The sequence below is a fragment of the Pelophylax lessonae genome (assembly GCF_965119305.1).
Source record: "Pelophylax lessonae genome assembly, chromosome: 7".
NCBI classification, from domain to species: domain Eukaryota; kingdom Metazoa; phylum Chordata; class Amphibia; order Anura; family Ranidae; genus Pelophylax; species Pelophylax lessonae.
The window spans coordinates 142413556-142425940 of NC_138774.1; the positions used below are offsets into that span (position 1 = coordinate 142413556).

General features: G+C 41.4%; 1 protein-coding gene across 1 annotated transcript in view; it reads left to right on the forward strand.

Annotated features, from left to right (window-relative positions):
• The window catches only part of MAMLD1 (mastermind like domain containing 1), a 278328-nt gene that overhangs the window by 174162 nt on the left and 91781 nt on the right, over positions 1–12385 (forward strand). Inside the window, exon 2 of the mRNA XM_082263405.1 lies at positions 95–1786. Coding sequence (XP_082119531.1) covers positions 95–1786 — 1692 coding nt within the window. The remainder of the gene's footprint in view (positions 1–94; positions 1787–12385) is intronic.

Below are 12385 nucleotides of genomic sequence, written 5' to 3' on the forward strand. Positions count from 1 at the left end.
CGTCCCACATATCCATTTTAGAGTATTTATTTTACATTGTATAGGAAAATACCATTAACAAGTAAGCATAACAATGTCTAATCTTATCTTTCAGCTACAAGGATCCATAAAGAGAAAGCTGGAAGAAGACAGTTCTCCTGTTTCCTCGAGTATAAATGATATAATTTTTTCAAATGACAACAAGCGACTATGTCTTGATGATGTTACACTTCCCATGGGCCAAACACAAGGCAGCAACTCGGGTGTTTCGTGTCCTGATTTACAACACTCCCCTTTTTCTACCAACCAGAACTCTTCATCAATGGGAGTGGGTGGTCATCAAGTTCTGCTGGAGAATAACCACATGAATGGTAGAGGAATGGCTTCCCCGTTTTCTGTATCACAGAGCACAGATATGGGTCAAAAGGTTCCATATGAAGAAAAAAATAATAATCTACAGACTGTGGACCAAGAACTGCAGGACCTGTTGGAAGAGTTAACTAAAATGCCTGATCCATCTCCAAATGATCTGGACCTTGAGAAGATCTTGGGAGGTAAGCCAGATGAGCCACTTGTAATTAGTCATTCACAACCAGCCTTGAGTACAACTCCAAATCTTTCCTCTCCACAATCATCTCACTTGGAAAATATCACCAACAAAGATTTCACTAGTGGATGCAATTCTGCCAGTGCCAGTTCCCCACAGATTAGACCATCATCTACTGGAACAAACTATCCCATTCCTCCACCAAACAAACCTGTTCCCTCACCAGTCCCTACAGCTCAGAATAAAACTCAGCCACAGTCTATATTACCTTCATCAATGGCTAATATGCCTGGAGCAAATTGGCATGCTCAACAGCTTAAACAGCTGGCTGCCAGTAAACAAGGATCCTCAGCCAAGCAGCAAGTGCCGACAAGTAACTGGCCAACAATTTCACCGACAGGTCTCTCGCCACCATACAGGCCTGGATCCTCTCCTCAGCAACCTTTTAGTCCACAAAATGTCATGGTACCCAGCATTAATGCAAGCAGTTTGCAAGGAAATGCTATACAAGGTTCACAGAGTGCAATGTTATCAAGTATGTCTTCTACCAGTAATCCTACCAGCAGGCCTTCTCCACCTTATGGGTCAGAAAAGATTTCAAGTCCAGCAATAAACCAGCAGCCATTTAGTCCACAGAATTCCATGTTACAGAATATAACATCAAGCAACATACCAGGAAATACAATTAAAAGCCCCCAAAACAATATGGTGCCAAATATGGCATCTGCCAATGCTGGACCTTCTCCGCCCTATCAACCAGAGAAGCTTTCAAGCCCAGCCTTGCATCAACAGCCATTTAGTCCACAGAACACCTTGATGTCTAATCTCACTTCTACAGGCAGTCAGTCGAGCTTACAGAGCACTCTTTTTAAACCGATGCCCACAAACCAGCCAAAAAACATGAACATGATTATGCAACAACCATCAAATGGCTTGCAGACAGGCATAGTCAATGAAAACCCAGTGGATCAGTTTTCTTTTAACAACACCAAGCCACTGTCCCACTTTGCACCTGATTCTGCTGGACAAAAAATAAATTTGTCACAAAACCCTGGATTAATCCATTATCTTCAGCAGCAGCAGCAGCAGCAGCAACAGCAGCAACAGCAGCAGCAGCAGCAACACCAGTCTTCAGCAGTGCAACAGTCTCAGCAAGTCAGCAACAATCAATTTCTCCAGCAACAGATACGTCAGTTAATGCAACCTTCCCGAATGCAGAGACAAATGCAGACCAGTGGTTTGCCTGGTCAGCCCCGTCAGGTAATTGATCTACTTTTGCAGTCCTCCTATTTATATACTAATCTTCTATATACAAATGCAGTAGTTTGACAGAAAAAAAGAAAGCTGAAGGAAGGTTAAGCTGTACCAAAAGAATATAGCACAAGCAGGGCTGGGTTTACATCATTGTAGTTTACAGCGAGTTAACTTTTCGCACTTTTGGAGCCCATACACACCATGGTGTTGGAATATCCTTTTTTCTTTAACATTTTTCTATATTTAAAGTTAACAGCACTTCTGTTAACAAGATGCATGGAAGTATGCTGCTGTGTACATGCAGCATATTTTTGTGTGTTGCATTAAAATACAGACATAATGCTTTTAATTCAGTGCACATCAACACATTTGTATAAGGTGGATAGGGCACATCAAAGTATTTTCTTTTAAACGTCCATGCATTAAGCCTGCATTGATAAATGCAGCTCAATGCACCTGATGTGAAAAAGCCCTAAAATGTATGTTAACCTTAACATTGAACTTGGACTATTTACTACTTTTTGGTCTGGTAATAGCGTTAAAGTGTTTTGTTATACCTGTTCAGTAAGTGCAAAAAATACCTTTTGATCATGTCAGAAATTCAGAGCTGCCGTGTCCTGTGCACGCTTCTTGTGTTAGCTTATTGCATGGAGTTGGGCTTTAGGAGTCCCTGTTCTTATCATTGATGTAAAATAATTAGGACCAGTTCACACCAGGAATCGCACAGGAACGCGCTTGCATTCCTGTGCAATTCCTGTGTCATTTGAGTGCAGTGCATTTTGGGCTGAAATTGCGCTCACTGCGCCAAAAGTAGTGCATGCACTACTTTAAAAAATGCACTGCAACCAGATCACATGGTACTTCTGTAACCTGTGTTTGGGGTGTCATTAGCATTTTGTTGACATCCGTTTCAGATCACAAGGGCAGTGGGATTTAAATGAGGTTTGGGAAACATGCGGAATATGGGTTTCCCGCACCACGCTTTGGTGTGAATGAGTCTGTGGTATCTATGTTATGAATAGGGGAAGGGTTTGAGTAGTTTCTAAAAAGACAACTGGGAAGAGTTGACAAAAAAGGCTAGGTGTTGTCAGCCCACAACAGGACTTAGGAGCTGGGTGCATTTTTGACAGGTCAAAGGGTATTTCTCTGGACTTGTAGGGCCTTTAAAGGGATAAGGTCTCATGAACACAGACTTTTAGAGGCTGCAAAAGTCCTCTATTGTAAAATCTCTGGCACTTTTCCATGCTTAGCGAGCCGCACGTGGCGATTAAACACTGATGCACAAGCAATCAGTGTTTACACAAGCGTGGCCACCTACAGCCTTTCACTTGTATGGGTAGCTTTACACACCACCTGTTGCTCTCTAGGCAGTAGTACATGCATTACCTTTTTTCAGGGCATCATGCCCACACACCACCACAATGGAGTGGTGTGAACCTGGCAAACAGCAGATGAAGCATTTTGATTTGTCACGTGGTGGTCCTGCACTGGGATAACTGCCCAGCACAGTCCCACCGCATCTGGTGTGAACGAACCTTAAAACATGGGGAAATGTGCATGTATTGCTTTTTTTAATGGTCCTAAAAATACACTTCAACTGCTGCAGCCCATGATAGACACTTCTTTATAGTTGAATATTATCCTTCTGGTCCTTTTACAATGTAGCATGTTATGCAAACTTACTAATAAGCTTATGAGCTGACTTTCCATTTTTTGTTAAAAGGAAAGTGTTTAGCATCATGACTAAGATAAAAATTCTAATCTTTACCATTTCTATGTGCATAGCTTCACTGCCTAATGATAACTCTGGTCACACATATAACCTTTAGAGATTAAATTGCTGTACATGCATTTTCTTTTGAATCTCATTTAGGAGCCTTGTCCATGCAACAAAGTTTTTTTTTCTCATGTGTAGTTGTTCAGCTCTTAAAGGCTTCACCACACTTGTAGCTCTTCCAAGACTAATAGTTTGCACAATGAAAAGTTATCTCAATAGCTCTGGATTTAAAGTGTGATTCCAGTCAAATTCTAACAAAGGCACTAAGACTATTCTATCTACCCTGTCAAAGAAAAGATGTGTATACTTACCTATTCTGAATCCCCTCTGGTCTGGTCACATTACCAGTGTCGGATTCAGTGTAGAGGTGGGACAGCCTACAATGGCTGCCCCATAGTAAGCCTATAGGTGACATCATCACTCAGGCTCTACAGTCATTGTTGCTGTCTCTCCTCTACTCTACACTGAAGCTGGTGCTGGGCACCGATCATGTGACTGGACCAGAGCGGCTTCAGAGCGAATAAGTATTGGCATCTTTTCTTTACAGGATAGATGGAATTGTCTTAGAATGGGGACGGAGTAGATTTAGACTTAGTTAGAACTTGACTGGAATTCCACTATAACAAAGGTCAGGAAGGAAGTGTATCTAAGCGATAAGTACCAGAATAGCTTTGAGACTGGAGTATCATACACTGAAAGGAAACAAGAGGAAACCTAGTGCAATAAAACACTTTTCTAGCAGATGAGAAACTACATTCATTGAGGAATACACATAAGATTCAAGTTTGATTTTACTTCTTTATAGGTATGTTTTCAAACAAAAAACCCACTAATGATTCAGTACTATACATCAATGTGAATGAACTGGATTTATTTGGGTCTACCCTGGAAAAAACAAAGCTTGCTTTAGACTGGCACAACCTGAATGGGTCTTGGATCTTGACAGTTTGCACATTAAATGTTAAATTAAATATTCTTGCTTCCTCACAATTTAAAAGTCAACTCAAGTTAATCTAAAAAATGCTTTAACAGGATAGGTTATCAGTAAATGATAACACAGGGAGTAATTGGAACTTGCAGTTTACTAAACATGAAAAAGATGAAAAAGTTAGAAGCAATATTACAAACGGGTTCAGGATGGCAAAAACATGCACACACTGCACAACAATGAAAAGGTTCTGCGTGGCAAAGAATATGCATAAACCTGAACCCTTCAAAGCAATGTCTCTGTGACTCAAGGTAACAGTACGTCAGCCCTAGAATTGATAGTTCGGTAAAACCGCTCAGAACACAGCCACTTGTAATTGTCCTCATAAAGTGTCCCCGACAGTGAAGTCCAGGATAGCTCCAATGAATAGCTAGAGGAATCCAAAAACAAAGGGCAAGTACTCTGGAACTTGATTACTCTGGCAACAATTGGGGAGGGCCTCTCCACAGTAGCTTGGTCTTCTAGTGAAGTTTTGTGCATTTAGGTTCCATCCCAAGCCTCTGACCTGGCTGCACATCACTTGCTTAGCTATTTCTGCCTAATCAGGTGTTGCCTCTCTAATCTCCTGAGGAAGGGAATGTGAGAAATTTACATCCCCTGGGTGTGACCAGGAGAAAAGGGACTTGTGGAAAATTGAGTTAAAGACTCCTGCATTTGAGCATGCTGAGTAAATGGGCACTCTGCTACAGTATTTCTATTAATAAAAAGTTGTGATCTAGCATAAAGGCAGGGCTTAGAGTGTCAAGGGTTATGTTCCTGTAGCACCAACAACTAGTTCCAGTTTTGCCTTGAGGTCACGTGAAGCAAAATCTGATAGTGAGGCAATCATCTTTGCAATTTACATATAGCAAAATACAAGTAAAAAAAAAAAAATATATATATACAGTATATTAACATTAACATTTATATCAAGTATTTATTTGTGGTCAGTGACCATAACTTCCCTGGCCCTGCAGCTCAAGGACAAGACCCTTACTCAGTAAAATTGTTATTGTTTTTGATTCTATCCCTCTTAGAGAGATTATCAATCCCTTCCTATTCTGACAACAAGTGAGGGCAGATCTCCCGATTAGGGCAATAGACAGTAATAGTAAAAACTTGGCAGGGGCTCCAACTGTGGTAGAAGAACCCAGACCACTGTCTCTTGCAGATATATTTTGATCATTTCTGCAATCAAGCTGATTAACATATGACATATCATTAATATCAACTAAATCTACTTATGTGCCCTTGAATTCAGATAACCAAAAAAAAAAAGGACTCTCAGAGTACTCTCTTACCAATGCCACCTTTACAGGTTACTCAGATACTGATTTGACAGAAGTACATTTGTTTAAACAGCACCAGCAGAAGTATGAAGCATTGTATAAAATTATTATGAAAACTGTAATTACTTTTAGTTTAAAGTGATTGTAAAGTCTGTTTTTTTATAACAAACATGTTATACTTACCTGCTCTATGCAGTGGTTTTGCACAAAATGGACCAGATCCTCCTCTTCTCGGGTCCCTCTTCTGTGGTCCTCACTCCTCTCTCCTCCTGTTGAGTGCCCCCACAGCAAGCAACTTGCCATGGGTGCACCCGAGCCAAGTCACAGCTCCCTGTGTCCATTCAGACAAGGAACCTCGACCCGGCCCTATCCCCTCTCTCCTGATTGGCTGACTGACTTTGATTGCCAAACGCGCCACGCTGCTGTCTCAGCCAATGAGGACGGGAGTCCCGGGCAGCTGAAACAATCCTGCAACATCACTGGATAAAGGTGGGCTCAGGTAAGTATTAGGGGGGCTGAGGGAGGCTGCTGCACACAGAAGTTTTATTTATCCTAATGCATAGAATGCATTAAGATAAAAAAAAAACTTCTGTCTTTACAATTCCTTTAAGAGTTGAACCCAGCATGTTACTCAACCACGTTCCGTTTTAAAATAACTCAAGAAAATGGATTCCATTCACTCTCACCCAGGTGTCTGACTGCCTGACTCACCTTGCTTAAAGGAGAAGTATGGTTTTTTTTGTGTTTTTTTAAGGGGAATTATACTTACCCAAGTGGATGTGGCATCACCGATCACCGGCTCTCTGCTCTTTACCAACCCCCCACGCTCACTGGATCGCTGGACTGTGGAGAGGGTGGGAGCAGCCGACTCTAGCTCTTAGCAGCTCACTGAGAGGCTGAGCCAAGTGGCAGTCCAAGCATGTGGGCGGATACCGACCATATGGTCATGATCTTTCCCGAGCCTGGACCAGCTCTGTGACGTCAGCAGACTTTAGCCGCTGTCTGCTGAAAATAGGTCACAGGAGAGTAGAATGAACTGCACTCCTGTGACGAGCTTTGGCTGTACCTCTTCTTTAAATGTCCTCTTTTGAGAGCTTCATGTTCTGAAATAAATGTGCATCATTCACTATCTGACACCAGTTTGCAGACTCCACCCTAAATTGCCAAGAGAAAATCTGACCCATTATATAGCTTTACTATCATGTCCATGAAGGGTATGCTGAATAAAATGCATACACTTGAGCAAAATGTTTTTCTTTACTTGGAGGCCAGGGATGTTTTTGGAGATTTTAGGGCTTTCCCTTACAAATATGGCAAGTGGAATTAAAAGGAAGCTATTTAATGGTCCTTTTTTTACACAGGAAATTAATGGGGGCAGAAGATGTTGGACCAATAGGAACTAAATATTCTGAACGTTAGTTTAAGAAACCATTACATTTTCATGCCTTTATGTCAAAGTAACTGTTGGTGTTAGCAAAGTAAGTGAAATTGCCCTTGTTAGTGTCATTATTGTAATTTAGGAAACCAAATGAAATGTTTCTCCCAAAAACAAAATCAAAATAAACCCCTAGGGAAGGTTCCTGTCCAAAGCTAAATTTGTAGCTCCTGCTACTACAGCAACATTTTGGCAATCAATTTACCTCTTCAATAAATGTTTGGACAGTAAATACCAGAACATATATCAAAAGTAAAACCAGTATGATGCAGAAGCTTAACCTAAAGTGCAACTGGAGCTAAAACGTTTGTTAGTTTTTTTTAGTTTTGGATAGACTAAAGAGGGATTGGAACACCTTTCACGTTTTTATTACGGTTTGTATGCACATTGGAGGGCTTTACCATAGCTATATATCCTGCTAACTGTTTTCACCATAAGTGAATGTGAAAGAAAGTCCACCAGAACCGGAATATAAAAATGTTCCAAATCTTTCAATGGGGACACTGGTGGCAACTGTCTAAGAGAATTTCCCTTACATTGGAGAGAACTTCCTGTTGTGCATATGGGACAGAAAGTGAAGAAACATTTCCTCCATTGTATACAGATTTTTAAAAAAAAATGGCAGGCAGTATAAACGTCTGCTACTCTATCCAAAATAAAAGAAAAAAGTTTTGGTTTTAGTTTAATTTTAAGGTTAACTTTTATGATGTTCCCAGGGAAAATATGTGCCCCCCTCAAACTTTCCCAGGAAAATAAATCAGTCCACTTAGAGCAATTAATGGGACCTCCAATCAGGGAGTGTCCCCAAAAAGAACAGAAACTGGAATACAGCCATGCATCCAGCAGCTGGAGTTCAAGTAGCATTATATAGTGGTAGCCACGTATTGTCAAGCCATGTAACTGCAGAAAAAAAAAACAATAATAAGCCCTAAAAGGCACTTGGTAACATTTACACATTACAGATTACTCTGGTTTGCTTCTTTCAGTTCTTTACAACAATGCACACTATCACTAAATGTTACTTAGATCAACTATTATGATGAAGTTAATAGATTTTTGAGAACTTCCCCAAAATCCAGCAGATTAAATATAGTGTATATGCTGTACAAATGTATATATTTCTTCATTTACACTGCAAAGAGGTAAATAAGGAAAAACTCTCGCCTCCCCTCTTGACACACAGGCAACGCCATGCAACAAAGTCAGATGGTAAGAAGAAGAACTATGTATGATTTATTCTGCCATCTGCACAATGCCACACACATGTGCATGGTGTTCCAAGAAATGGCACATTTCCTCTTCTCCCAGTTTCCTCTGTGCTGAAGATTGGAGTCCCCAGAAAGCAGACACTGAAAACTCAAAAATGGCAGACCATTGGACCCCATTAGGCTATGAGTGAATGGATCCTTTTATACTTAGAAATTACACGTAAACTCAACAAACTGGAGAACATTTCCCTCTCCTTATATACCAAATACTTTAGGCAATATTGTTCACAATGTATCATTTCTAAGAACAACCAAACCATAATCTCAGAATTATATTGATTCAACTGATTTGTCCAAACATAACATAAATGCAAGTACAGTACCACTATTAGGACTTACATTTTTCCATGTCATCTTTTATTTCTTTTCTCTTTCCCGTACACAGCTTGGCACCGCATCAAGGTTAAGACTGCTTTTGTTTATGAAAATGGAGGGGGGGGGGGATACCCAACTAGTTATAAAGGAGAGCAGTCCAAAAATTATATATTACATAAAAGATAAAACTAGAAAAACATGTACCAATTCCAAATTATGTCCCCAAATTTACAGATCAGACAACAGAAAAGGAACATTGTTTAAAGTGACACTAAACTCTGGTTTAAAAAAAGGAAATTCTATTAGATTAGGTGTTCTTTTAAAAAAAAATACCTTCTGGTGCTCTCAGCCTCCTGCAAATTCCTTTTTTTTTTTTTTTGTTTTTTTGCTGTTTTCATTCAGCTGGAGGCCGTCTTTTATTCTTCATGGTCTCACTGTATGTAACAATGTAGCCACCCTCTCTTGCTTGCTCCTGAGATGAGCTAGGTGATGTATAAAGTGTTTGGAATAAGGAGTACATATTAGTTGTAGTCATGTGACTACAAAAACAGAAGTGAGGTGGGAAAGAAGAGGTTCTGGAGGTTACCGAGGAAGTTACAAGGAGGTAAAAAAACACAATAAAACAATTTCATGAAAATAGATAATAGGGTTGTAAGTGGTGGCTGTGTATGGATTTTTGGAGAATAAGGATATCATTTAGTGTTATTTTAAATCCTAATGAGGAAACGATTAAAAACTCTCTGATCACCTAATCATACACGAAGTTTGTAATGTTATTTTGCCCTGTGAGATTTAAACACAACACATTGGCATACTATTCAGCACCATTTAGGAAATAACCAGACAGGTACTCTTTATGGAGGGATCGAGGGTCTAAAAGACCCTAGACCCCTCCACTACACTTCCCTGTATGCAAAACGCCGAAAACTGCATTTTTGCATACAGCCGTTTTTCAAATTTGCCGCCTTTTGCAGCACAGTAACCCGGAAGTGACGTCATGGACGCCGCCTCCGGGTTACGTCATCGGAGACCCGATCGATGCCGTTTCCGGCATTCATCGGGACTCCATCCAGCCGGCGGACGTGCCGGCTGGGTGCTCGGGGCTCCCGGTGGAACGGGAGCCCCGGGCAAAGCCACGGAAGGCGGCGGGAGGGGGGGGACATCCCCTCCCGCCCCCCCAGGTACCGATCGAGCGGCTCCCGAGCCGCATCGGTCGGTACCGACGGAAAGCCAACCGTCGGCTCTAAACCACGGTACCGGGATGATGCCTCTAGCTAGAGGCATCATCCCGGTACACTACCGCAAAGTTTACCGACGTAGACCTACGTTGGTATGCGGTAAGTGGTTAAAAAAAAGGATATATTAGCAAAACAATTTGGCTTCCCTCCTGGAAACTAGTAGTTAGATACAAAAACAACTCAAGAAAACGTTTTACGCAACAAAAGTTATACAGAGCCTCTACCCCCTAAGTGCACTTTTTCTAAAAGCAAAAAATGATTAATGAGCTCATATAATATTGGTACCATGTAAAATGTCCATCTTTAATTTAACATGGTATTCCATTTATCTTGAGGCTTCTATTAAAAGGTGATTTAGTTCAGTTAAAGGAGAAGTACAGTCAAAGCTTGTTTGGCTGTATTTTTCCTGTGTATTACAGGAGTGCAGTTCATTCTGCACTCCAGTGACCCGTTCTCAGCAGACAGCAGGATGAAGCCCGCTGTCGGCTGACATCACAGAGCTGGTTCAGGCTTGGGAAAGATCGCGACCATATAGTCGGGATCCACCAACATGCCTGGACTGGAGTCATGTTGGAACAGGAAGGGACCATCCCCAAACTGTTCCCACAAAGTTGGGAGCATGAAATTGTCCAAAATGTCTTGGTATGCTTAATTGTTCCCTGAATGGACACAGGGAGCTGTAACTCGGCTCCGGTGCCCCCAAGCAAGCTGCTTGCCGTGGGGGCACTCAAAAGGAGGAGAGAAAAGCCAGGAGCACAGAAGAGGGAGCTGAGAAGAGAAGGATCCGGGCCACTCTGTGTAAAACCAACTGCACAGAGTAGGTAAGTATAACATGTTTGTTATTTTTAATATTGCTAGTGTCCTGGCTGTGTCCGAGGCATCAGTCCATTGCAAGCATGCCATTGGACAAGTACAAGCATGTAAATGAGAAAGTCACAGTGTATAAGAGTATACAAATATAACATGTTTTTTTTTTGTTTGTTTTTTTTTTAAACAAGACTTTACAATCACTTTAAGTAACCCTTTAGACCCCGTTCACACTGGGGCGACCTGTCAGGCGACCTGGTCACCTGACAGGTCGCCGTAGGTCGCCTGCCATAGAGAAGCTGTGGACCCATTCTAATAGGAGCGACACAAGTTGCTCCGACTTAGAAAAAGGGTCCGGAGCTTCTTTGGGGAGACCCGGAGCGACCTGCATTGACTTCAATGATATGAAGTCCGTGCCGGCCACTCCGAGGTCGCGGTGCGAGCTGCGCACCGTGACCTGTGAGGTCGCCCCGGCAAGTAGCGTCGCCCCAGTGTGAACGGGGTCAGAGTACAAAAACTGCCACTGATTGTGTAAATAGGGTACTTTTGGTCCCAAATCATCTCTTACATTTTCTGCAGTGCACCCATGAGACCCAAATGCCAGGGCAATTGTAACCAGCTTTATGGTCAACAGAAAATATTCTATGATGGTGGACTCTGTAAAGGTTTTTTTTTTTCCAGTGGTTTAAATAATTTCTTTATCTACTTAGCCCTGTAAGTAATCTGCTTCTCCCTACTTGTAATATTAGAAATATAACATTAAATGCCGTTCTAATCTCTGACTCTGTGCTTGATCAGGACTATTCTTCAACACAATCTGGTTCAATCTTTGCTTTGGTCATAGATTTATTTAATTGCTGTACACATTGTTGTACAGTTGCATGTTCTTTAGGTAGTAGTAAGAGTCCTGGGATAGTTTAATGCTCTCAGTGAAGCAGGTTTTTTTTCTCTCCATATAATGGAAAGAGGTGCAGCTTGTGTACTGAAAAGGAATGTGGAAAGCTGCCAGTTGGAGTGGGAACACAAAGACATGAAATCTGATACTTGCAGCAAACAGCAAAGCAGAGGGAAAGACACAGCTGTTGTGACATAAACCCATAAGAACAGGCTTTTAGCTGCTTTACCATATTGGAAAAAAAAGAATTTAGGAACCTATGCATACAATCGTTTGTATGGACACAGTCAAGGTGACATGCACATTTTTGCATGTAATTTGTAGAAGCTGATATGTGCCGACTTGCAGTTTTATATGTAACTATACAAACTTTTACCCAGTGGGAGAAGCAGAGTTTTAGCAGCCCTTGGGTCAGCTGTGCAGCTGAGGATAAAGCTATCCCAGTGCTGGATTTCCTGCCGTCTCCCTCTTTCCTGAAACCATTGGGATTGTGGTAATGGCAACAGTTACCACTGCAGTACTGTGTGTTTTATTTATACTGCCCGGCTACAATTTGTTTATCTACACATATTAGATTTCTGTGAGAAACCGACATGGCCAAAAAATGTTTCCTG